The sequence below is a fragment of the Anopheles marshallii genome, chromosome 3, assembly GCF_943734725.1.
Source record: "Anopheles marshallii chromosome 3, idAnoMarsDA_429_01, whole genome shotgun sequence".
NCBI classification, from domain to species: domain Eukaryota; kingdom Metazoa; phylum Arthropoda; class Insecta; order Diptera; family Culicidae; genus Anopheles; species Anopheles marshallii.
The window spans coordinates 60,029,956-60,056,812 of NC_071327.1; the positions used below are offsets into that span (position 1 = coordinate 60,029,956).

Genomic DNA, 26,857 nt, shown 5'->3' on the forward strand with positions numbered 1-26,857 from the left:
TCACCGCCGCGTGGCACAACTAACTTGCAGGCCGGTTCTCCTGCTCAGCTCAACACACTTCACGCTTGACGACGGTTGACGAACAAATCGTATTTCGCCACTTTGTTTGCGAATAGTTTTTTCGCTCGATTTGCCGCAAATGCTTTGGTCGCGGCTCATGCCCAACTTCATCGTACGAAACTTCCGCTCTTCGTTTGGTTATTCGTACCGGATCCTGTTTGACGATTACCGCTTGCACCGGTTCCTTTTTTACGACTAACGCATGTACCGGTTCCGTTTTGACGATTGTTTCCATACCGCCGTACGGATACGGATTATTGCCCTTCTTGACCCGCTTGTTGTCTGCCTTGAAAAACGTGGATTTTATCTTCCGTTGGTAGCTATCACTGCCCCGATACCACTCTTCCTCATCAAACCCATAGAAAGGTTCGTCCACTTCACTGCAACCAAGGTACATGACGACTTCGTCGTCGGAATGAACCGAAATTGTGCGCCCCAGCAGCGTACAATCCGTGTCTCTATATCCCACAAACTCCTTCGATAATTGCAGTGTGAAAAGGTTATCCAAACCGAACGACTGATCGGACAAATAATTATCAGCGGTGCAGGATACGTGTTGCACAAGTTTCTCGCTTCGTTCCTTTTTTATCGTCGCATTTGTCCGATGTGGTGCGGTCACGTTTACGTTACTAATGTTACTACTGCTAGCTTCGGGGACCGATGAAGGTGCAGGTAGTTGCTCATTTTTCCTTTCGTTCCGAGGCGGTTTGTTCTCCTTCATATCCTGTAAACAATCCAGCACCGGTTCTACATTTATTGTAGCTCCTAATAGCTCTTTAGTCGTATCTGAAAAATCCTCTTCATTCATAATTTGACGCAATTCCATCGTCACGCGTGCTACACTAACGCTATCGATTTGATGGTGCTGCTGTTTCGTCGTGGGTACTACTAAACCATCCACTACGTCATTGTTATTATTTTCGGCCTCGCGTGACTTCCTGCTACTGGGGATCGGTTCCGATTTCATCTTATCCGTGTCTGCGTCCTTGCTCGTCTCTTCTTCCTCCACATCGATAACAATTTCATCCGTTTGTTCATCCTCATTCATCGCATCCACAATCTCCACCACCGTCTTTTGCCTGGTCAGGCTGTCCGTTCCTAGCGAAATATCTTCAACTGCAATGGATACTGCTGCCTGTTCGTTTATTGCGGCACTGTTAATATCTTCGGGTAAAGATTCATTACTGTGCGCATCCCGCTCATCCTCATCCTCGATAACGATGATGACGGAACTGTTGGACATTTGGCGCGTATCACGCACCGGACTGCCAGCATGGGACAGACTGCTTTTGCTACTTTTGCTACGTCCGATACCGCTGGATGTGCTCTCCTCCATTGAACTGCTGTACTGCGATTCGATTGATTTCGTGCTCGATGCCGGGAGAGTGCCGACTACCTTCTTTCTATCGTTCTGTTGGTGTATTCGTTTGGTTTTGCTACTGCTGCTGTTTATGCTAATACTACTATTACTACTGAGAGCGTTATGATGATTAGGCACTACGGTTGTTATTGAATTAGATTTTTCCAACAGTTCACCATTGTTGGTACCGTTGCTTGTGGTTCTACTACATTCCCGATCCGATGGGGCAGTCGTTTGCGGCAATGTGCTAACGGTCCTCTGGCGGCTGGTGTGCTCATTATGCAACCGAAGCCCACACTTTTCCGCAAGCTTAAATGCCTCGTATGTGTTGCGCACTGTCACTTGTAGCTTGCCGAAGGATAACTTGGTATGATTGGGCAAACCACGACTGTACGCGGATAGTGATGCGGAATGCTGCCCACGACGCTTGCCACCATTTTCGCACAACCATTCGTGGCTCTGGAGCTCTAGCATCGTAATACGGTGCTGCGGGTTAACGGTAAGCAGTGATCGCACTAGATTCTTCGCACTTTCACTCACACCAAACCAGGTGCTCGAGCTAAGATCGAACGAACCGCGCTTTATTTTGTCGGTTATCATGTCCATCTCCTTCGACGTCGATGCAAGATTATCGTGGAAAAAGTACCGACTCGGGATGAACGGTGCCCGGCCAGACAGCATCGTGTAGAGGATAACTCCGAGCGACCATAGATCGGTCGTTTCGAGCGAGTACGAGGCGGAAGACGAGGAGGAGGTACCATCCGCTTGTACGTGACCCATCACCTCAGGAGCTGCATAGCCAACCGTACCGGCGGGAAGCCGTGGTTCGACACTGTTACCGTCCAGCCGCTCTGCAAACCCAAAATCGATCAACCGTAACCGATCGGAAGACGATCGTTCGAAGAGTACATTTTCCGGCTTCAAATCCCGGTGTGCGAAACCTTGCCGATGAACGTGCGCGACCACCTCGACCAGTTGGGAAAAGTAGCCACGTATTCGCGCCTCCGTCTGTTGACCGGGTTGTCGGTTGATGCGTTGAAGAAGCTCGCCGCCCTCGAGCAATTCCAGCACGAGATAGATGTAGTTGTTGTCTTCCAATATCTCAACGAACTGCGTCACATTCGGGTGTCCTTGACATTGGCGCAATACTTCCGCCTCGCGTTTGGCAAAACCAGCCGTTTGCGGGTGATTGAACAGAACTTTAACGGCGTAGAAATTGTTACTGCGAAGCCGCTGGCATCTGAGACACGTCGAATACGTGCCAAATCCAATAACTGAATCGTTCGTCAACGCATATTTCTTGAAGAAACTCGATTGCTGTGAATTTATACATATGAAAATAGCAAATTAAAAATAATTATCAATAATTAAACCAAGCAGAAGTTGTACCTTGGACGCATTTTGTCTAATATAGCTCTCCTGCGGACGCATATTGTGGATCGGGATGAACTTGTTCCGATCCGTTACGTTTTTGGTAAGCAGCTTCGGCGAAACGTACGAATATCCTGTACGAAACAATTGACACCATTACTTGAGCATTCCCAGTCGAGAGTTATTTGCGTGCTTGCGACCTGCGAAACTTACCTCTAAACAACCGATCAGCATTCTTTGGCGGAGAGCACGGATTTTCCACAACATCCTGCTTGGTAAACTCGGAGCTAAAGTTGCGCGTATCGCGTTCATTCTCGGCAACCGGTGGGAACGGTGCCTGTATCTGTTTCCGTACCAACCGCGACCAGTTGATGGAGCGCAGAAAGGGATGCGACTTCAGCTCGGACGCATCGGTCTTGCCACTGCCGAGCCGCCGCCGCGGGTCCTTCACCAGCAGCTTGCGGATAAAATCGGTCGCCTCCGGTGAAAGATTTTCCGGGATAATTGCCTCCGTCTCCGTGATGCGTTTAGCGATATCATTCGGTTCGGCTGCGAATGGGGATGCGCCGGTTAGCAGCTCGAACGTCAACACTCCTACCGACCACCAGTCAACGGCGGTGTCGTGGCCGTCTTTAAGTGGTTTCAAAATTTCCGGTGCCATATATTCGACCGTACCGCAGAAGCTGTACGCACGCTCGTGTTGGTACGTGAGTTCCCGCGACAAGCCAAAGTCTGTCAGTACGATGTGGCCGTCCTTGTCGACCAGAATGTTTTCCAGCTTGATGTCTCTGTACACGATACCCAGCTGATTAGAAAAGAGATGAAAAATAAACTTTCTTTAGCATCGTTTGATTTGTTGTGAATGGCAAAACGTTTACCTTGTGAAGATGTTCAATGGCAACTATTATCTCAGCAATGTAAATCTGAACAGCAGATTCTTCGAAGAGCAATCGTTTACAAAGCAGCGTGAACAGTTCACCACCGATCACATAGTCCAGGATCAGGTACAGCTTCGAGTCCGTCTGGAAGGCGTAATGCATCGTTACCAGAAACGGAGCCTCCTGTATCGCTTCAAGCACCTACAAGATAACAATCAAAATCATTAGCATACAGCGAGAATTAGCCAATGCACTTATCGTGGAATTGAGGTTGAAGACCATGGCGACGACTGGCACATCATTTACAACGTTTCAAATACCTACCTGCCGTTCGGTTCTTGTATGTTCTGCCGTCTTTTTCTTCAGACTTACGATGCCCTTCTTCAGCACCTTCATGGCGTAAATTTTGTTCTTATCTACACCAGTTGTCTTTCGCACCAAGAACACCGTTCCGTATGCTGTACATAAGGAAAAGGGAAAGTTTTTTTTTTCAATTAGCATACGTTAACACACCACCACCAGTGAGGCAAGCGGCAAGTTGTTTACCTCCGGTTCCAAGCACTTTTAGCATTTCGAAGTCGTCCAAACTAACTTTGTCCTGGTCGTTAAGTTGAACTGAAATGGGGAACAAAGCAGAAAAAATCATTACTATAAAGCTTTTTTGGGAACGATTAAATGTGAAATCTGACCACTCGTCTGTTTAAGATAAACATGTAATCATTGCAAGTTGCAGATTTTTTTCTGTGCAAAATGTGAAAAAGCGGCTTTAATATAAAAAAAAACATCATCATCAATAATCTCCATTTACCAGAACAAGGTTTATAGAGAAGTGTTGTCCAACCGAAACAAGATAGGGATCGGCTCTATTTAGATATCCAGCGGTACCGCGCTTTTTTGTTACATTCCAGAATGGTGTCACGCGGCACAAATCGATCCCACACCTCCTCATGGGGAACCGACCTCACCCGTCTCATCTCATATGCAACAAACCACCCTCGCTACAGAATTTATATAGAATATACGGACCAAACCAAGGTAAGGTTTGGCGGGCATGAAAACTGTGACTGCGGCTGACACACCATCATACAAACGGAAGGTTCTTCATGAGATTGCATGGTGGTGGGTACAGGGGATGATACGGTGGGGTGGTGAATAATCACGAGAAGGTGGCGGAGAAGAAAGCATGATTTGATGACCTACTTCTTGCGTTTGCGTACGTTTACGCCGCTAATATGAGTGTGTGTGTGTGTGTGTGTGTGTGTGTGTGTGTGTGTGTGTAGGGGGACTAGTAGTAGTGGGCAGCGTTATAGTAATAGTAGGCAATAGGCATACCACCTGCGCACAATGCTCTTGTCATGTCAGTAGTAGTAGTACGCACACACAGCACGGTTTGTTTTACTTCGCTTAATGTTGCTGCAACATATTTATATTAAATTGAGTTATATCCAACTATTTAACAACAAACCCTTTATTTGCCAAACAAAACCCAAAGGACATAGTTAGGAAAGATGTACTTTGCCCGCAGTTCGGTTGGAAAACCCCGTTAGCTGTGGAGTTACTTCCGTTACTCCGGCTGGCAATTCCGAAGGCCGGCAGTCAAGGCAATGCAAGAAATAACGGAACAAGGTTTGGCGCAGGTTTTCTGCTGTGTTATGCTGCCATCTCTCCTTGGATGACTTACGCCTAGTTCGGTAGCTAGAGCAAGAAAGCAGCTGCAGAGCGAATGTGTGCGTGTGTGAACTAGTGAAATCTATCTTTACATAACTGCGTATACGCTCTTTCTCACTCTCGCTCTCGCTCTCTCTGTATCATTCTCACCACATTCATCGGATTTGTTGTTTTGCCTCTGCAACCACCCATTGCAGCATGGAATGTGGTTGTCCGTTCTTCTGCAGTAACATTTTTCTCACCCACACGACGACGAACAAGCCTACTATGTTGAGGGTTTCCACCATTTCCCATGACTGACAGCTCCATGTTACTCTCTTTCAGCTTTTTGCTTTCTCAGTCGCTCGCTCACTTTTACGCAAAGTGGGAGGAAGTGTGACGCAAAGTGAGAGGACGGCTAAAATGTCGGTGAAACATGTTTGATTATGTTGGTATCAAACAAACAATAACACCTGTAGCATTCATACAGTGGATGCTGTGTGTTTCAATGGGAGTGTGTGCGTGTGTGTCAATTTCGTTGTCCATGCCAAAAGGGAAAGAGGGAAACGACACGGTGGAAAATCCCGACACGACTGCCCGGCACAAGATTTCATCTGCGAAATGAAACACACGGCGCATCACCGTTCGGTGGAATTGCATTTAAGCACAAACCGCGCATTTGTCAAAACCGAAGCGTTAGTGCGTTACGCGTAGGCGTTACTACGTTTTCCCTAATCTCGCGCAATATACAGGACATCTGAGCTAATAAGCTGACAATGAATTCAATGAATTACGGTTGAAAATTGTTGTCTTTGTACAATTGTATAACACAAAAAGATTTAAAGAACGCAAGTAAAAAATGTAATATTATTAAATGGAATTCAGGTGGCGATGATTGCCATCTCACGCCAATGGACGAATTTTGTACAAATGGCGCAGTAGCAGAGAATACGCGCGCGGCCTCATTATATTTTATCGTGCTATTTTTTATTTTTTGTTGTTGTTGTTGTGTGCCGATTTTCTTCGGCGTTTCGCATTTTGTTATGCTGGTTTTACGATTTTTTGCTATGCCATGGTTTTTGTTTTGTTTTTAAAACTTCTCTCCTTGGACAGTGGAGGAGCTTTGGTACCCCAGTGGTACACCATCGTCACGGGAAGAGAGCTTTGAAGAGACAGAGTTTAAGCGAGACATCAAGCACCTAACAAAACCAAACCAAACTCTTGCCTTGGTTTACCTTTGTAGCATTCCATTTCAAGCTAGAAACAAACACATTGTTGGAAAACAATATGCAAAAAAAAAAACAACAAAACACCATAACCGTTATATAATATAAAATATTTTCATACAAACCAAGGCCATCCAAACCTCAACAATGGACGAGAAAAACACAACCTTTAGCATTATATGTGTGCCAGGTGTCAACTGATGACGTTTTCCCTACAATGACGACTCAAGCACAACACCCCTCCCCCCCCTCCCTCACACACACAACAGGCCTGAAGAGAAAATACACTTTCCTTTTCGATTTACCTCTTCAAAAAACGAATCAAACCGGAAGTGAAAGTTCGAAGAACAATCCAACTTCCGAAATGGTGTTTGGTAAATATTTAGAATGCATTAGTGAAAGATGTCTATATTCTTAAGGTAAATGCAATGATATGCAATATACTTTTCGCAAAAGAAATCTTCAAAAATTCTTCCTTCAATGTTGCGCATCAAAATAATCCATTCTTTACCGATTTCCAACAGCAAAACAGCTTGGAACCATTACAAACGCATCCCTGTTGCACAAACATCTTGAACCATTTGTGCGCAATATTAATGCATTCGATAAAACATCACATCAACAACACACATCTAATGTCGTGTACAACATGCGCCACAACTAGGTACGCACACAGGCAGAGGTGGGCCAAATGGAAATGATCAGATGATCGGAGGATCCTTGATCGAATGTGAAAGAAACTCAATATTACCGCATAGTGGAAAATTTTAGCTTTCCATTCTACAAACACCTGGTAAGCGTGCTATTCTGGTGGATCTCTAACCTTTCTCAATTGACATAACACACATAGGAACGCATCGGCAGCCAGATAAGCGAGCAAGTACAAAGTTGTTGCCCGATCACCCACACCATCAGGCGTGCGCAATCGACGTCAACTGCACATCACACATCATCTGCACTCTAACTGCAAAAGCACATTACATTACACACACCCTCGGCCACTACTTGGCTTGCTTTTGCACTATCCAACTGCTGCACTACGACACAGCTGCTTTGACAAAAAGGCCTTGCCTGCGGCGTCCGCTCGCAGGTTCGATTGCGCATCCGTCGCGCATGCACACACTCATCCGCGCGGACCGGTGTGCGGCGGTGCAATTATTGAGTACCGGCACAAAAACACCGTGGTACGGTGGTGATACGCATTTTTCAAGCGCCGCCGACGGTAGCCGACAGGAAACGAGCAAACATTCCGCTGCAGTTAAGGAGACACGGTGATCTACAACGGGGGCTAAACCATTGTAAAATATGAATACCAAATGGAAGGAATTCAAGGGAACATGGCATGAGGAGTTTGTAAATGATTAGCGCCAAAGGTATTTTCCAAACCAAAACCAATGTCCTACAAGGAAAGTGTAAAGAGGGATAAAAATATCCCAGCTAAAAGCAAACCGCTAACGGAGATAACAGTTTGCTGGTGGCAAATAAATGCACTCCGATCTTGTGGGTGGAATAAAAAAAAGGTAAACAATCCACAAACACAGTGGAAAGATTGATAACATCCCTGTTTTCTTATCATAAGAGCCCGGAGGGAAGGGGAGTGGGAGAGGGGAGATGCACATGCATCGGTGCACCATAGCTACTAATTACGATTTACTATTGTATATCGTTAGCAATTCTTGAACCTCCTTATGATGTACTTCTATAACCAATTGCATCTCGGTGGCTCCACCAAATGGTGGGGGGGGGGGGCTAGGACATTATTTTCATTTGGTCATCTTCAGAGCTTGAGATATTTGATGCACAAAAATTCAATTTTTCCGTATAATTTTTTAAATTGTTTCATAATTATTAATCGTTTTATCACAAATCTAATCAATGTAGAATACGTTGAATAACTTTTTTTGGAAATTTTACATAATTTTCGATAAAACACTACATAAACGACCAAAATTAACCCACAAAGTGTTTGTTGGCCCTAACGGCTCTCTTAAATTATCATCAAAAAAAACAAGGCGGACCATTTAGCTTAATAAATACAGCTCTTTAAAAAAAGAGTATTTTCTAAGTAAGGTAGGCTCTTTTAGTAACACTAAATGACTGATTTGTTTGAGTATTAAGTTTTATTCACATTAATGCGCACCTTCAACGTATAGGTATGTCCAACTCGAAGGTTTGAAGCTGTAGCGCTGGATTCCATAGCATCGACCACATCATCCACTAGTCATGTGGAGAACTCGATGCCGCAATAACCCCGGCTTCTAGCAGCCGTTCGGGTATCTGGAAGATCCAGTTGGCAGTTACACCTCTGGTGTGGAGAGTAAGATATACGACAAATCCTGTTATTGGGGTAGATCACGGTCTAAGCTAGTTTTTTTTGTATGCGTTTTGACGTTTCCAGGCTTATCCGCTTACAGCTCGCCATACAAATGGCAAGCCCAGTTAAGCCTAGGAAAGAAGGATTAGATTGGTTTCTCAATGAAAGTACCCAAGTACCCAAAACCCAAACTCGACAAATGTCAAAACAAAGAATTTTGCTGCTGGCCTGAGCCAGGTTAGGCCAAGTTTCCCGTGTGCGAAAAAGGTAAACAAATTTTTTTTAACGAAAAGAACTGAAAAAGGATTATTTTGATAATCAGACTTGTATATTATTTCAAATGCATTGAAATTAAAATCAAATTACTAAACTTAAATCGATTTTTCTCAAATTTTAGTTTCACAAAAATGATCCCTTGTGTCATTCTTTATGTCAAAATGCTATGTCCTTTAAGAATCTGTACAGAATGATACAGCCCGGTACTTGGATTATTTGACAGATACAGGCTTAAAGCTTAAGCTTTCTAACTTTTGGGATGATCTACCCCATTACCAGAGACCACTCAACGCCGATCCTCGTTTCCTGACAAAAACATCATCCCAACCTTTCGGGCGCATGTGGCATATCGAACAAAGCATCAAACAAATTGTAACCTTTTTCCCCTTTGCTGTCGTGTCTTATCAATACCAAAAAGGGTGGCTAAAAAAAAGTGCCCCAAATTATTATGTCTGAGTTGGCGCCTTTGTTGTCTGTGCGCCTTCGCCTCGGTCTAGAGCCGTTACTTCCTTCGATCCAGACGAAATTCAAATCCATCCCCGTCTGCACGACCCGGGACCGGATTAGCAAAGATTCATCGAAATAATAAAAAAAAAAAAAAACCACTACGCCACCAGAACCCACCGCCAGACAAGATGCACTGATGATGGTCATGGTTTTTCCACGGGAAAATAAAAAGGAAAACCAAAACGGTCTGTGTGCTTTTTTTGCGCATTTTGCGCCTCCACATTCCCGTAATGCATTTTACGGAGCGCAACACAACATAGCACACACACACACCAGTTGTTTAGCTGCAGTTTTACTTCGCATCCTCTGCGCGCCTTGCCTGCACATCATCACCGAAACCATGATAAATCGATTGACGCGTTTGGCGAGAACCACTCTCCACCACTGAGCTGTCGTCTCTGCAAATTCCTGACCTGGGTCGACCGAAAATGGAGACTTCGCAACCGCGCTTTTCCTCCAGGTGTGTGTGGGGGGCTCGATACAACCCACCCCATGGTCCCTCTCCTGTCTTCGGACCGGACGGGACACAGCACACTTGAAACGAAGAAAGGAAGACCTTCAAGAAGGTCGTCTGTAAAATTTTTCCAGCGAGAGAAAGTTTATCGTCGTCCCTCCGCCTTGCAGCCACCAGCAGCAAAATAATGATATTGGTCGAATGTGAGTGTGTCCTTTTGTTGATGTGGCGCTTCGTTGTTTGGGTGGAGTTCTCCCTTTTTGAGGAGCGCGATAGCGTCCAACCCCCCGTCCCTGTCTAGCTGGAATTTGTTGCTTTACCCAACGGAACTAAACACGCGAGGATAATATTTCCCAACTAAATTAGACAGCCATATTTACATGCTGTCTCTAATTGCCGGTTATTAAATGATTGAAAAACAGTGTAGAGGACAGAGGAAAAAAAAACACGAACACCCAACGTTAGCATTCATCATTGTTTGCAGAACAAAACATTGTGGTTTGTGTGGTTTGTGCGGGACATTTTATATCAGCTGGTGAAGGGATAGCTGAGTCCAATTTTACATCAAATGTAGAGTGTTGTGTTGGGTGAGTGTGATTCAGATTAATGAAATTGAAACTATCCTTAATTCTGAATCAATCTGAATCCAATGAATGATTTTGATTCGCTGTTATAAAGATTCATTCGTAGTGGAGGGTTATGGCAGGGGGAGGGTGATTCTTCAATAGACGAATATCGAGAAATTTATCAGTTATGTTAAATTAACAGAATTTGACTCGTATGACCCAAAAATTTGGGCTGGAAGATGTTTGACATCACTGCTCTAAAGAGCCATTAATGTCTATAACCATTCCTTTTATAACTATTTTTTGCTTGCTCTGTAATGGGGTAGGATTCGAAGCCCCTCGAAGGTTCTCCAGGCACTCGTCACTCAACTCCTATTCCGTCACGTCCTCGTCGTGCAGCGTGGTAACATGTGTCACCAGTTATCCAAGCATGGGTTCATGGGCTAGTCCCTAGGGCGAACGGGTAGGACACATGGCAAAATAGGAGGCGGGAGTCGGTAGCACCGATTTCTAAGTATGAAGTAAGTAAGTATTTTTTAGTTTATCATTTTTACCAAATGTTTTGATTTTTGAGAGATAAAAAAAGATGCTCAGAAGGATTTTTGGCCCCATATGTGTGGAATGACAATGGAGGAGTCGCAACACTGGCGACCTCTACGAACTGTACGGCGAACTCACTGCCGCACAGTGGATTAGACTCGTCAGGCTCCGGTGGGCTGGTCACGTCGTGAGAATGACACCAAACGACCCAGCCCGTAAAGTTTTAAATCGTTCAGAGATAGTGGACAGAGGCATGGCATGGCACGGCAGGACTCCATCGTGAGTTTGATGGTTTTTTGCTGGTACACAACCGTCTTTTCAAAATTATGATTGCAAACTATTCGCAGGGTTTTTTTTTATGTTTTATACATTTTTGGTGTCACTTCTTCACTTTTCGTTCCAATAAAGATTGATCCAAAATACTTAGAATACCTGCCCAAATGTGACAAACCGTTGCTTTTCAATGGGATTTTGAAACCATTGACAAAACTCTGCCATCCTCGAGTGCTTTCGCATGGTATCGGTAATCGTTATAATATGGACATCATGCATGTATTTGGGCGTTGAATAACTCCTTAAGGCAACTATCTTCATAACATACGTTTTGAACTTCGTGTAGAAGCATCTTTAGCAAGCTTTCAAACCGATCAAGAATTAATTGGTTGGGAAAAGATGACCAAAGAAATTTTATTGACAACTGTAGACAAATATGACACAGTTGATGTTAATGATGTATCACTTACACACGTTAGTGGTAAGTGGTGGTGAAGATATCTTGTGTTATTTGTAAGGTCTTTCACAATTTTTAATCGGGCCAGATAAAACCTATTGGCGGGCCACTTTGCCGACCCCTGGTTTAAGCACAGAAGCTTGGCTGAGCTTGGCTGCATTTCAACAGAAATTTTCTGTTTATAAACTATTAGGATATTTGTTGAAACAAAGTAAATTCAATTGCTTTCAATCAGCTCTTAGAACTAACGAAAGTGCAAAGTATCTTCAGAAAATCGTTAAACTTTTGACAGTTGAGGCCAGATATGATTGGCTACGCACTGATAAACCATAACACAAGAGAATATGCATGATAGAAGATTACATTAAACAACCAACTTGTAGCTTCTCAACAACACTCTAAACAATGAAAAATTATGCTTGAACTTAAATAAAAAATGAAACCCCATCTTCTAAAATTCCATAACATAATGATAAGAGAGATAAATGATTACTTCGATAGTTGAAAGCAACTACCGAGTAAACAAACAGTTTGATACCAAACCAAACGCGTAACCACAACATTTGAACACCCTCCCCGTACGGTGCTTCTTCCGGTCACTGACCGCATTAGCGGACCAAACCTATTTTTGAATCGCTCAGGGTCATGGTACAAGGTCCGGTTTATGTTCGCTGGGTGCCCTCTCGTAACCGGAAACAATGTTGCCTGTCGCGATCGACTACAATCAAATTGCGCCTCTTTGCTTAAAAAGTATCGCCTAAATCCAGCACAAGGGAACAGCAAGCATTAAATCGTTTAACAAAAAGATATAATATATAAAATATTAAATTATGATAAATATATTAAATAAATGTTTATTATATTCAAAATATACTAAATAAAATATTAGTATAGTAATTATTAGCATCACCGGTAAGTGGCCTTTTGCAAAATTTAATAAAATTTGTACTTGCTCAACATAATTAATGTTTCTTCTTTAAATATTAAAGTACTTTTACTGAAGTTAAATTAGGCACAACAGTAACTGTCCGAAGAACCGTGTCCTTCCCTCCGCTCCCAAATACCATTTTTACAGACTTGCATACAAAACAAATACGATCCGGAAGTGTTGACCTTTAGAGGCGTGAGTTGGCAGTGTGACCTCCGTACAACAGGCCACGTGGACTGCAATGCAATGCATGAAAACGAGTGTCCAACGCGGTATGGTATATATGCACCGAACGACCCCCCGCAAGGCGGATTTCTTCACAAAATAAACAAAAATAAACACCACAGCAAAACCACCATTAAACGTCCCCGTGTCGGAAAAAGGGATGGAAATGGCAGGCCAACACAACTCCACTGTACCGGCCCCCTAAAGCCCAAAAACCCTCTGCACCGGTGTTTGCTTTTGCTTGTTGCTTTCCTTACTCTTCCGCGCTCCGGTAAGGGTGGGAAAACTTGCCCAAAAAAAGTAGCGGAACTTGTGTGGTATGAGCATACCGAGCATAATTCCACCCGTGCTACGAACGTGAGCCACATGGAAGGAGGTATGGAAACACAAAAACAAAAATCTCTGCCCGGAATCCCCCGGAAACACTGGATCACAACGATGATGATGATGATGATGACGATGATGATGGGGAGGGAACGCGCCAAGTGGATTTTAAAGTGAAAATAACTGTTATTTTTCGTTAACAAACCCTACTGGTGCTGCTGCCACTTTCTTCTTGACTCGCGATATATGTGGCTGTGTGTGTGTGTGTGTACTTGCGCACGCACACTTACGCGACACGCGGATTGCGCTAGGTGGGGTGAGCTTGAGTTTCCTACCGATGTGTCAGTGAGCAGCGCAAATTCGCGACCTTCTGCGTGAGCGGTTACTGTGCGCGGTTGGAGAAGGAAGAAAAAAAACGCAGAAGCGATCCAAGAAGGCGGCTTTGTTTTTGGTTGTTGTATTTGAAACATGAATTTGTGTTTGAAATTTTGTTGTTACGTTTGTTATTTTCTTTTGGCCCATTAGCGATTCATCACAATTGATGCACTATTTTGGATATTTTTGAATTCTTTTTACTGTGTTTCCATCGGCTTAATGAAAAAAGTATTTAAATCTGCACGTACGCATGTATTTCTCATTGCATTTCCACATTACAGGGTTTTTCCGAGCATATAATGGACCCCTTCAGCGAATTATTGAATTGTACAGCAGATGGCGTTGACACGTGCGGTAGAATTAGATCTACTAAATTGATTGAATGTATAAACATTATACATCCAAAAAAACTAACCATCACTTATGGGACCTTTGTACAGCAAAAGAATTTAAACAACAAAAGATAAATACACAGCGCACATTACATTCCGCATAGAGATATCCGAGACACAGCCCAAAAGACATACCTAACTCCGGCGCACACACGCGAAGGTAGGTTTCATTTTTGTTCTGTTCGCATTCGCGAATGGAAACGAGGTCAAAGTCAGTTTTTTAATGCCGCTAAGCCAAGGCGAACCCGAACCGCCGCCATGGACATGGTTAAAGTCATCATGTTTCCGCCCTCCACCCCCCTTCTGAAGGGAGAAAGAAAAGCAACTTTTCGGCGTTCCTGACAACTTGGAACCGGCCTGGGGACTAATTGAGTGTTGGTGTAGACACTGACAACACTGTTGAATATGGCACGACCTCATTCTGCTAGATCTTCTTACAATTACTTTTAAAAAGCATTTCGATTCCATATCTGTGGGGTGGGAACTGCGCAAGATCTAAGTGACTTAGATTTGAGCAGATAGAGACTTCTCATCAGATATCTGGAACACTGAGAATTTTCCGCTGATATCGACATGGGAGGAAATGATCGTCGGATCACCGAACGCTACAACTATATAGAAAAGGCATTTGTGACATGGACCGGGGTCTAACGAAACAAGACCCCTCTTCTGAACATTTGATCCGAAATGTAAAGGAGTCACAACTCGAGGAACTCTTTCAATCGATCGTGGGATCGGTGGGAGGTGTTAAGGGTTAAGTTATCGAACCAGCGAGCGCAATTTGATTTTAAACCTTCTTAGAGTTAGAAGAACACACTGATCAATGATCTCAGATATCTCATAAATCATCTAAATATTACTCTCTCATCTTGGCATGACGACCTTCTAACCAGCCATACCAGCCAGTTCTTCATCTTCTTCTTTATCGGCACAACAACCTCAAGAGGTCTAGGTCTGCCATTTCTGGCTTTCTGTGACTTTATTTACCCGTAGCTGGATATTCAAGTGCTGCGTACGGAGGATTGATTCAGAAGGGATTGTGGTCCGGTCCGTTCGTTTCCGCTACCATCATGCCACCGCCTCCTAGACTAGACTTAATTTTACCACGTAACCAGATAGTCAGTCCTCGCTAAGGGGGCTTAGTCCGTTTGGGATTTTAGATCGATCATATCGTGGGAAGATCGGCGCCGCTTCCAATTTACACAACACCGGTCGTCGACTTAAATTTTACTCTAGTGCAAATAGTTATACAAATGGGCAAATCACCTACCTTTAGTATTGATGGCCGATATTTTGACCATCTCTTCCTCGTTCAACTCGCTTTGCGTTAGTTGGGGCGTCGCCGTATGTGTGCCATTGTAAATTACGCTATCCTTATGCTGTGGTTCCCGGGACGTTCTGTCAGTGCTGTCACCATAATAGCTGCCACTGTGTTGCTTCTGTTGGGCGAAGCTTTTCTGCCTCATCTGATCGTGTTGCTCGACATCGATCACCTCCTGGACGTCATCGTCTTCCAGCTCGCCACTGCACATCAATTCATCCTCTTCCTCCTGCTCCTCCTCCAAACCCTCTGCTTCCTGCTGTTGATCATCCGTTGTATCGATCGGTTCCTGTTCATCCTCACCGTCCTCCACATAGTACTCCTCCTCCTGATCCTGTTCTTCGTCCGCATCTTCCGGTTCCTCTTCCATCGCGTACTGATCAGCGTCCAGCTCCTCGTACTCTTCGTCATCCTGCAGGTCCTCGTGATCTTGCGTCTCGTACTCTTCCTCTTCCGCCTCCTCATCCTCGGCTTCCTCCTCGTCCTCGTCGTCGTCTTCGTCGTGCACGGACGAGGTAGTGTCGCAAACGGTCAAATCAACCGTCCTTCCGCTCTTCTTGCGCTGCGACCAGCTCGAAGACGAGTTCACCTCTGGCTGCTCAGAGTCTGACTTTTCGCTTTCCTCGTCCTCGACCAGCAGCAGACCCTGGTTTGCCTGCATACACATATCGGCCATGACAGGATCGTCCTCGTATTCCACCTCGTCTTCCTCCTCGTCGCTCGTACCATCCGAATTGAGCACTAGTTGCGTCTCGGACACCTGTCGGAACATGGCCCTGTGGCTGCCGGACGATTGGCCACCACCACCCGAACCGCCTTTCTGTCGCTGCATTTGCTTCAACTTATCCTGTTTCATCTTATCCTGCACTACTTGCTCGATCAGCGCCGCAGGATGGATGGATTCAGAGAGTCCCTTCAACGTACCATAACCCGACAGCAGGGATGACATTTTGTGTTTAACATTATCTAAGTTGGTTATGTTATAAATGGAACCGACCGGTCGGGACGATGTCCTCGTGGGTACATTCCGGCTGGACGTGGTAAAGTTGTTACCACGGCTACTGCTGGGCTCCTCCTCTAGATCACGGTAATCTTCACACGGGCGTTTGTCGTGTGCCCGTGTCATCAGCCGGCCACCGCTAGCAGCGCTGGGATTGATCGGAACTGCCACTATTGCTCCTCCTCCTCCTCCTCCTCCCCCGCCCACACCTGCCCCTGCACGGGTACGATTGTTGCGTCGCATGATCGCTTCGGGAAGTTATGCACTAGACACAATGCTGACACGATTGGTGCAAAGCGAATGCTTAGCAACACTCCCGCTTACTTATATCGTGCCCGTGCACACAACCACAGCCCTGAAGCTGTACGCACGCACTGTTTCCGTTTTTGTTTTCTTCTTCTTGTCACTTTACACACACAATCGCACACACGGTTGTTTCTTCTTTCCGTTTCGTGCGCTTGAAGATGAAACCGAACGGATGAAGGAATGCAAAGCGCGTTGCACACTGGGCGAAAAAAGAGCGCTAAAGCCACCAAACGATCACGTCACGGATGGAAAGCATTTATCTTATGTCTTATGGCATTAATATTTGCGCACTGAAAAGGCATCATTTTCTATCCAAAACTTTGGCCACAAATCGCCCTCCCCCACCCGATGACACACCAATGCACTTTACACTGTTTCACCGAATACACCGAATGTGTGTGCGTAAATGCTGCACATACCTGGAAAATTTAAGTAACGTAAAGTAAGCTCTAAAGAAAAAAAAGGCCACAGCGCAACCATAGAAGTAAATCAAACGTAAGCGGAGCACGTAAACGAGACTTTTACATACACTGGATGGTTGTAAATCAATACAATCGATTGATTTGACATACGGGCACAGCAAACACAACAGCCTAAAACAACCGTCTCAGCTGTTTGTCACACTCGCGCAACACTGTTGGCATCTTGTTCGCACTGTTTTCGATGCGCTGCCTGAACGGTGGAAAAATCCGAATGGCTGCGCTGTTGCTGCAGCGCAAAGCAGCCACAATCGAGCGTACACGAGAGTTTCTCACACACCGCACACACACACGCACTCAGTCAACGGGTTTCATTCGAAAACATCACCCCAACACTACGAAAGGTACTGGTACTGTACGCGCCGCGTTCAATCATTCCATACACACGTACACACCTTTCAATATGTCAGATCAGCTATCAACGGCGTTCGAAAACACACACACACACTTATTCGCTTTACCGGAGTATGCGTCTCTGTATAGGCGTGCGGCTGTATGCGTGTGGAAAATGCCAGTGTGCAATTGCATCTTTTCACTATTACGAGAAGTGCGTGATAAAATTACGTTCTTCGCTGAAAATCCACTGTCAAATGACATTTTGTCCCTGCCCGCGGTACACTAACACACTTCACACAGAGTTCCTCATAAACCCACACACGAATCTGGCGGCCTTCGCTGATGTTTTCTTCGTTTACCCATTCTGTCCCTTCGCGTTGGTAGTAGTGCACGATGAAGTGTCACTACACAGCTAAAAACAGGTACCGAAATCCCCCTTCATAAGGGCAAAATATTAAATACGCTGATTCCGTGGATTGGCGCCGCTAATCATTGTTCTTGATAGTATGGGTGAGCGAAAGCGTGTGTATCCATTTTTTTCCCCCTGTACTCGATCATTCTCTCTCGCTCTTCCCTTTGGGGATAGTGGTGTGTGCTCTCAATTCGAACCGCTTTTTGACGGGGATTTTTTGTCCCTTGAATCGCGACTAACTTTTGCGAAACATTCTTTTGAGATTTTGCTCTCGTTGCACCACACCACTACCGATAAGGTGTTTTTTTTACACATTTGTTCAATTTTTTTTACAGCCATTCTCGCTATTGCTCGCTTCCCATGACACGTATTATTGCAAGAGGCGAAGACCAGAACACACTCACACGAATAACTGTTCAGGGACAGTATGGCCAACCGAAAGGGAGAAAACACCTCCCAGTGCAAGATGTTGGATTTCGACCAACAACGGGCAGCCCCTTCAAGATGCACCGATTTGGTGTGAGATGCGAGAGAGTCGGGCTATCGAACGTCTTTTGCTACACGATCACAGTATGCATACACCGACAGAAAGATCACTTTGTTACTTCTACAAACGTTACGGTACCGATCCTTTGCCAGTACTGTACCGGGTAAGGGAAAAACTGCCTTTTGCTTTTGGAAGCATATGCGATTGTCCCGACAATTCACTATATTTTAATGTAGTGTGTGAGAACCAGTAGCGTAAAGGGGGGGGGGGGGGGGGGGGGGGGGGGGGGGGGTTGGGTTGGCTGCGAAACAATAAAAGAATGTATGTAAAAATTATAAAAATAGCCACCGTTGCCTCCCCTTATGACAGGTTTTTTTATCTCGTGACAATGTGGAAATGTGGAGATAGTTAAATGCGAGCTGGGGAGCTCTCTATCCATCCTCTTTCATCTCACTTTGCGTCGAACAAAGATAGGCAACAGAAAGGCTTTTCCTTCTTTCGTAAAGAATTCATTTGATACCACACACCGCACGAAGCCACACTACACATCAGCAACACTTTTAATGTCCTCTTCATGGGAAACCAACAAATCCGGAGGGAATACTAGTAGATACCACACACAGGACAACGGGCTTTTCTACACACATAAACAAACGCACTGCCCACAAGAAAGTTTACACACTGCTTGCTTGGGTTATTAGTTGCTATGTCGAAGAATTATTTCTATCCGTGAGGAAACTTTCTACCAACCAGCACCGCACTGTAGCTGCACCTGTAGCTTAGCTTATTTCTGCCGTATTATGCGCGATTTCAACGTAGCACTGTGTCTGAATTGATTGTGAATAATCTTTTAATGGACTTTCGATTAACACGCTTCCATGTACGTCCGTCCGCGCTCACGCACTCACGCATTTACAGCTTCTGCCAATAGAAAATCTGCTTCGGTTGACTTTTCCCAACGCACAGTGGGTAACGACCATCAAAATATTAAAAAAGCTTCTTTCTAATACAATTTTTTTCAGAATTAAAAAAAATATTGTTTTGTACAGCACAATAAAGCCTTGATTAATGTGTTTAAAATATGCATGGCTAAATGAAGAAAGACATTGTAATAAAACAGGAAATATTTGTAGCTACTTTGACATCGCTCGTTAACGTGCTACCGTCGTGTGCTAACGAGCGCTCACAGCTTAAAGCCTTCCCTAAATAATCTATTGCGCTTGATGGGGAAACATTCTTGTAAACAATTTTCTTATTTCCAAAACTGTTTCATCGCGCCAGTCGTCATTGTGTATATTGAGCGTTTTTTTTTGGTGATTGCGAAAAGGTTAGGTTCTAAAATACTGATCAACACTTTTCTAATGATTTTGTGATCCCGTCGAGCATCGCGCTGTTTTGCCTGTCAGAACATATCTTCATAGTTTGTCAAGGTTTTGCAGTATGCGGCACCAAGATGCAGCTTCCTGGGCTTTGCGATGCTAAACCGAGACTTTGTTCACACAAATTCTTCTAAATGTGTGGCCCTACAATTATGGCCATATGTACCGTCAAAAGACAACAGAACAGTTGTCAACCGAACAAACGTCAGCTTGGCACAACAAACCAGACATAAACATAAACACGTGCGCGTCTCGTTTCGCGGTTGCATGCGGAAATTAAGGATCGAATCCAAACAAAATGGATACAGACGTAGCGGACGTTTCGTGTCAACTGCACAATGTGCAGTTCTACAATTTATTGCCACGCGCAATCGTGTGCTCATCGTTCGGTCAGGCACAGAAGAAGCTGGCACTAGCAAGGTAAGTACCGCATGCTGCTTTGGCCGGTGAATCTTAATGCCTGAAGCTTAACACGGTCGTGGTTCTGTTCGTTGTGTTGTAGGGATGATGGCTCGATCGAAATTTGGAACATGGCAAATGCCCAGTTCTTGGAAAAGACGATACCCGGTGGCAAAGAAATATCGATTGAAGGGCTCGCCTGGGCCGGTAAACGCCTGTTTTCCGTCAGTCTCGCCGGAACGCTGATCGAGTGGGACCTTGCCAAGGTACCGTATGCAAAGCAAACGATGCTGGTAACGGGTAATGCGGCCTGGTGCGTTGACGTTAGCAAAGACGAGCGTATGCTTGCCGTCGGAACCGAGGGTGGCTACATCAATGTGTACCGGTTGGATAACGATGAGGTCCTGTACGAGCGCATTCTAGACAAGCAGGAAGGACGCATTGTGTGTTGCAATTTCGACTACACGGGCAACTTCCTGGTGACTGGTTCGGCCGATGCCGTGCGCGTTTGGGACGTACGCAACGGACATGCCGTACACAAGATGAAAACGGGCCGCAGCAACAGCAAACAGGAGACAACCGTGTGGGCGGTGTTGGTGCTGAAAGATTTCACCATCGTGTCGGCCGATTCGCGCGGCAAGCTGGTTGTGTACGACGGGCAGCTTGGCACCGTACTAGAACAGCACACCGTGTCGACGGGCGATCTGTTGTGTCTGACCCAGAATGAGGAAAAAAACGTGATCTTCGTCGCTGGCGTTGAACCTACGATTCGTGTGTTTGAGCGTTTGAAAAGGAAGGACGAGAGTGGGGATAAAATGTTCGTGCGATCTTACCAACGGCGAGGCCACACGCATGACATCAAAACGCTGACCTATAGCGGACAGTATCTGTATTCGGGCGGGCTGGATGGATCGCTTATTGTTACGGGTACGCAAATTAGCATGCTGTATGTTCACTATCCGTTGCTACCTTCGCCGGCTTCCATGTTGGCCACCAGCAGTCGATTGGTGTTGTTGAAGTACGTTAACTACTTGGAGGTTTGGACGCTGGCACCGCCCGACAAGCCAGCGCAGGGCGGGAACAAAGTGTTACAGATTCGTAGCAAAAACGACGAACACATTCTCTGTGCGGCGATCTCTCCTAACGGGCGGTGGATCGTTTATTCGACCGAGTACACAGTTCGACTGTTCCGGTTTGATTGCAACCGCAATGAACCAGCCAGCTCGCAGCTGCTGCGCGTAGAAAACATTCCCGAGCATTTAGCGGTTTGCTATCGGGTTGACTTTACGCACGATTTCAACGGGCTGTTCGTGTACGATCGTGCCGGTGGCGATGGTACGATCCACTACTTTAGCTGTACGGCCGATGAAAATGAGGAGTGGGACCACAAGCAGTCGATAAATGCGGGACGTTGGTTGTCGGAGACGGTGCATCTATCGGCCGTATCGAACTGCAACCGGTATCTGGTGTGTGCCGATGTGGCTAGCTCGATCGTAGTGTTCGAGCGTGCGGACAACACTACCAAGTGGAAACGTTCTATTTCGCTGCCCCGCTACAAACTACCACCGACGGCTATTGCCATCCAACCGGACCGGACGCGGCTTGCCGTGGCATTTTCCGACCACAAACTGTTCGTGTACGATTTCGATCAGTTTGCGTTCGTGTTTTCGACCTACCTTAATCTACCAGCCACCATCTACCCGGTAAATGGAATTGCCTTCGATCCGCGCCACGAATCAGCGATGGTACTGCAGAATGGTTCGCAAATAGTGTCGCTCAGGTTTGGTCCCGACGTAGAGAAAGAACTGGAAGAACAGGAGGAGGAATGCAATCCTTCCAAAAAAAAGCGCCCCATCCAAAACGGCACGTTGAATGGGGAGGGAAGTTTAACGAAATGCAAACTGCGCTTAGTACTGGACGCACCTCGGCTGGTTTCGATCGGGTGGCTGGACACCAATGAGCTGGTGGCGACACAAGCGAATGCACTTTCGATGGTTGAACACTTACCGGCAGCGTTCCGCAAGAAGTTATACGGAAAGATGTAAATGTCGTGTTATTTCGATGTAGATCAATAAAATACAACTCTATTAAACAATAAAAGATTCTCTTTCTCTCTCTATTTATAATGTAACTGTACGAAATTGTTTAGATTGTTTGGAATTTTTGGTTTATTTTCTCCTCATCACCATTTCCAACGCGCCCGCCCGGGTTGCTGCGTTTTGTTTTTTTTTTTCTCTCTCTCTCACACATACGTTTCACTCACAAAACTCACTCTGCTCCATTCGCGCTACATCATTTCATCCATCCATCAACATTCGCTTTTCCAGTGTCATTGCCTACCGAGTTTCCAGTACACAATTTGATTTTTAATCTCTTCTGCCGGACTGTTCTTATTGTTCACCATTGTTATCTTGTTTAAATTGGTATTGTTTCTCCTTCTCTGCACTATGTGTTTTTTTTTTGTTTCTTCATGATTTGATGTATGTTTGTTTGATGGTTCTACTTTCTCGTTTAGTAACTGGTTTCGATGCAGTTTGGTTTCCACTTTGTATGCACTTTATAGCTGTAAGCTTCCGTGTATATGTTTTCTCTGCTCTGCTAGCCCTTATTTTCTTCTTGATTATTCATAGCATGTTCCACAATAAGTTTGAATTTCATTCTGTTACCTGTTCGCTTTTTCTTTACAATAGTTTATCTACCTTCCGTACTAAATGGTATGCGGTAAAGTTATGTCCATATACTGTGTGCTTTTATACTTGTTGCAAACAAGTGTCTCGCACCACAACGTTCTCTGCCTTCGTCTGCTTTCCGTACCATTACTGAGCCATTTTTGAGTGTCTGTTTGTTTCTTTGTTTAATTTCGTTGCATAACGATAACAATACGAAGGAGTTCAAACAATTTTCACGTGTGGGAAGGTTCTATTTTACTGTAACTTATCTTATACCAGAACGGTATGTCCGCTGTAAAACCGTTCAGGAACTGTTTTGCGTGACCGAGATGTACTAATCTCATGTGTAATCGGGTTATGGTCGAATAATCTCATGCTTGATTGATTTCTCTTCATCGGAATTAGCTACCACCCTTTCCAGCTGGTCGTCAAAGACAAGTATGGAAAGCGTGTTTTGTTTTGCTTTAAATAGAAGCCACATTAAACCGTATATAGATACTACATAAAGGCATTCGCATCCGATAGTTCCTTAACTAACGCAGTATGAAAAAACAGTCCTTTGGTTGTGTAACTTCCCAATAGTCTTCTCTAGCATTCGTTAATTCTTTTCAATGAAGTTTGAAGCGACGAAAGGGAAACGCGGGGTTCGATATATTACTTTGTCCGCTTAATTCGTGACATTTTTGTTTCAGGAACAGTCAGGGTAGTTTACTTTCTTTATTTTGCACTGGATTTAACTATCGTTTCGCTAGAAGTTATCGATCTTGTTGTGTCCGGAATCCTTGCCGCTTGCATCTACATCCAACCGATCTGTTACAAATCCTATCCGTTGTAACCTCTTACCGAGGACTGCCCGCTACAGCATAGTTTGCAAACATTGGCAACACCATCGACGAGGTTAAGTTAAACACACCCTAGAGTAAATTGTTCTCATCTGGTAAAGGCTAAGTTAATTTTGTGTCGAATCAGCTATCGGGTTGATTCAAATTTTGCTAAAATTTAGTACTTTTTTCTGATCGATTAACAATGGACAAAACGCGACATTCGAGTAGCTCTCGCACGAACAAAGGCGTAATAAACATAAATATTAGCTACAAATGAAATCGTCAAAAGTAATGTAAACACGTTATTTCAACGCATAAGTAGTTTCGTTTGTCGCTAGAGTTTGTTCCGTTAACGGCTTCTTTTACGGGTTTGCGCATACGATTTGTGCTTTTTACTGCCTTCCATTATCTGTTTTAGCTCTTGTTACAAGTGTGTGAGTTTTTTTTTGTTCGTTTTGCCACTCTTTCTTATGTTAAGTTTTCAATGTTTACGGTAACGACGTTTTGTATAACGTTTTCTGTGTTGCATGAATTTCGATTTCCTTAGATTTCTTGTTAAAACAGTACGTTTTTGTTTACTTCCGTTCGTAAAATAGTAGAACACATCTGAATCCGTGGTAGCAGCAGTGTAGAGTTGTAATCGTTTTGATAGACTTTACTTTTCGTATTCCGGTTTGTGTGGATGTAAAACATAGCCCGTTGATGATCCACAAGACATGATAATACAGGAGAGGAGGCCAGTTTGCTTGTAAAGGGATGTGAACGGGAGGAATTAGTGTTAAAGCTGTTGGCGCGTTCGATGATCGCCACAATTCCCCTTCCGTTTAGAAAGTTCCTTCGCTGAACCTTAGTAGGGGAGAAGTATACTACATTATAAACGATGTAACCGATTTTGATACTAATTTAGTTTTAGACATTAACTAATGCGTAACACAACCCATTGCGCGTTCGCTTCCGGCGCCACCTCAAGCCACGTCAAGGGAACGGAACGGAGATTAATACCGCGCAGGTTTGTTTTTGGTTTTGGTTTTAAACATCCGACCAAGTTTGGGGGAAATTACGCTTCTATATATCCTTACCCCACAACGTGATGTTCCTTGTGTTTTAACCAATCAACGTTGTAGAATACATTTTGTGCTAACAAATGTTGTTCAGTGCACTAAATCATGCGGTGTAAAACAAAGTGTTTCTATTATCGTTTGTTATTAGTAGTCGTTTGTCAATTATCGAACCTAAATCATCGTCCGCGTGTCCACGTAGCTGGCCTTCAGTGCAAAACTGTTCGGCACCAGGTTCGAAGCAGCGTATTGCGCCTCGCCGGAACTAGCTGGTTTCTCACTTCCGTTTTGTTTTCTTATCACACGTTACATATTTATTTATTTGTTGCTATCTTCACCCACATTCTCTGCTATCCGTTTCTACCTTCCACAAACAAACACACCATTCTGCAAACGCTCTGCCATTTATCATACATATACAATTTATAAAGGTGCGTCGCTATGAAATGGTTTCTGATTTCTTTAATTGCTTTATCCAAGATATACTTAAATGCCTAGCTGATAGATATTTTATACGTTTGTTCGGGTTTTAAATTACTAAAAAGAAAATCTTTGTTTCACTTTCTGCACGTGTCACACCGTCCTTCGTTACGCTCCAGGCCACCCTTTTTTGCGTACTGTAGAGGCAATAGAGATAAAAGGCAAACAGAGAGACCACAAAACAAAACAGTATCTAATCTTCCTCAACTCCTATTTCCGCGAGTTCTTCATTGCGTAGAACAGTGATAACGTATAGAACAAGCTAATGCTTTTTTTTTTGTTCTTAAGCTACAATGCAGTGAATCAAAACTAAAACAAATCTAAAGAAGTTAACAAACAGAATCAATAAGCACAAAAACAGCTTTTTTATATATATGTAAAATAAAAAAAAAAACAATGCTAAAGTAGAAAGTAAAATTAAGCTTTTGTTACAAGAAGAGTTGAAATTCCAATAGCTTGGAGTTTGGAGAAGAGGAACAATATGTGAAACTATAAGTAGATTGTTCTAGGCGTGTGCATTTGTATGTAGGTGTTTGTCTGGTGTATGAAGTCATTTCGGACCTGTTAGCCTGTGCCGTCATGAAAATGTGTATATTTATGTGTAATATAGTGGTAAATTATTTATAATTCGACTGTGCGTGTACCTTCTGCCCACCAAGTCACGACACAACGCCGAATTGGCAAAATAGAAGCCCTCTTCCTCATCCCCGCACAACAACAAAAGCACTTGCACGTTTGTCTAATGTTTCTGTTTTCACGAGCCTGCCTGTGATACACGGTTCCTAATCGTTCTTCGCTAAATGGTAAGCGTCGATCCGTAGATAATAGTAGCGATACAGCAATAGTACGTGCTATGGGATGTGGTTGTGGTGGTGGTTGGTATCTGCCAAAGGGGGGGGGGGGGGGGGGGGGATTTTTGTTTAGGCAGCGAGCAGATTTCGAATGTTTTTCGGCGTGTTGTCCTCGTTCAGGTGTTTCGTTGTGTAGCGGAGCGCATTCAGCAAGGGTTCCGCCTTAACGGCCGGTTGTGCCTGTAGCAACCGCACGCATCCCTTAACGTCTACGTGAGCGCCCCGTGCGAACGCACCGACCGGATGGACGTGATCGTACAGTATCACCAGTCCGACCATTACTCGCAGCAGCAGAAGATGTGTTTCTTCCCGCTCGATTTGTGCCAATAGTTTACTGCAAGCAATAAGGGGAGCAGATTAGCAAAAATTTAACATGTCGGCAATTTCTAGGCCAGCTTCGTAATTCCAACTTACGGATTTTCCAGCATCCGTAGACAAACTTTCGCCATCGTGCCGAGCGTTTCGGTCGTGTTATCAACGTTGTCGGAATTATCCTGCACGAACTTAGAGGTCGCTTCGCTGAGCACCTTGAGCATGGGGGTTGCATGTGCGTAGAACAGCGACATTCGGTTCGCCAGCTCCGTACTGATGATCATCTCGTTCGTCTGGTCTAGCCGCTGCCGGCTGGCGATGCGTCTATAGTAACTGAAATCGTTCTGGATCGCCGGTGTTTTCATCTAAAA

General features: G+C 44.5%; 3 protein-coding genes across 3 annotated transcripts in view; 1 reads left to right on the forward strand and 2 right to left on the reverse strand.

Annotated features, from left to right (window-relative positions):
- Positions 1–49: 49 nt before the first annotated feature.
- On the reverse strand, positions 50–16,737 carry LOC128712933 (uncharacterized). Its single transcript, XM_053807797.1, has 8 exons — positions 15,444–16,737; positions 4,216–4,284; positions 3,994–4,127; positions 3,670–3,870; positions 3,005–3,596; positions 2,810–2,925; positions 269–2,737; positions 50–214 (listed from the first exon to the last, which is right to left on the reverse strand). Exons 1-8 carry the CDS (start codon positions 16,735–16,737, stop codon positions 50–52), a joined length of 5,040 nt encoding a protein of 1,679 aa, XP_053663772.1.
- Positions 16,738–20,191: 3,454 nt separating this feature from the next.
- LOC128712934 (U3 small nucleolar RNA-associated protein 4 homolog) lies at positions 20,192–22,337 on the forward strand. The gene is made up of 2 exons (XM_053807799.1): positions 20,192–20,313; positions 20,396–22,337. The coding sequence occupies exons 1-2, from the start codon at positions 20,192–20,194 to the stop codon at positions 22,335–22,337; spliced, it is 2,064 nt and encodes a 687-aa protein (XP_053663774.1).
- A 3,906-nt stretch (positions 22,338–26,243) lies between these two features.
- The window catches only part of LOC128714353 (CYFIP-related Rac1 interactor B), a 28,815-nt gene continuing 28,201 nt past the window's right edge, over positions 26,244–26,857 (reverse strand). The window contains exons 3-4 of the mRNA XM_053809227.1: positions 26,589–26,851; positions 26,244–26,508 (exon numbers count right to left, since the gene is read on the reverse strand). Of these exons, the coding sequence (XP_053665202.1) occupies positions 26,244–26,508; positions 26,589–26,851 (528 nt within the window). The remainder of the gene's footprint in view (positions 26,509–26,588; positions 26,852–26,857) is intronic.

Excerpts from the sequence above, each read along its gene's own strand:
- LOC128712934 (XM_053807799.1), top strand. The coding sequence starts at position 20,192 with ATGGATACAGACGTAGCGGACGTTTCGTGTCAACTGCACAATGTGCAG. Across the intron at positions 20,314-20,395 it reads AAGAAGCTGGCACTAGCAAG|GGATGATGGCTCGATCGAAA; the intron begins GTAAGTACCGCA and ends GTTGTGTTGTAG.
- LOC128712933 (XM_053807797.1), bottom strand. The coding sequence starts at position 16,737 with ATGCGACGCAACAATCGTACCCGTGCAGGGGCAGGTGTGGGCGGGGGA. Across the intron at positions 3,597-3,669 it reads CCATTGAACATCTTCACAAG|CTGGGTATCGTGTACAGAGA; the intron begins GTAAACGTTTTG and ends TTTTCTAATCAG. Across the intron at positions 215-268 it reads CAATCGTCAAAACGGAACCG|GATCCGGTACGAATAACCAA; the intron begins GTACATGCGTTA and ends ATCGTCAAACAG.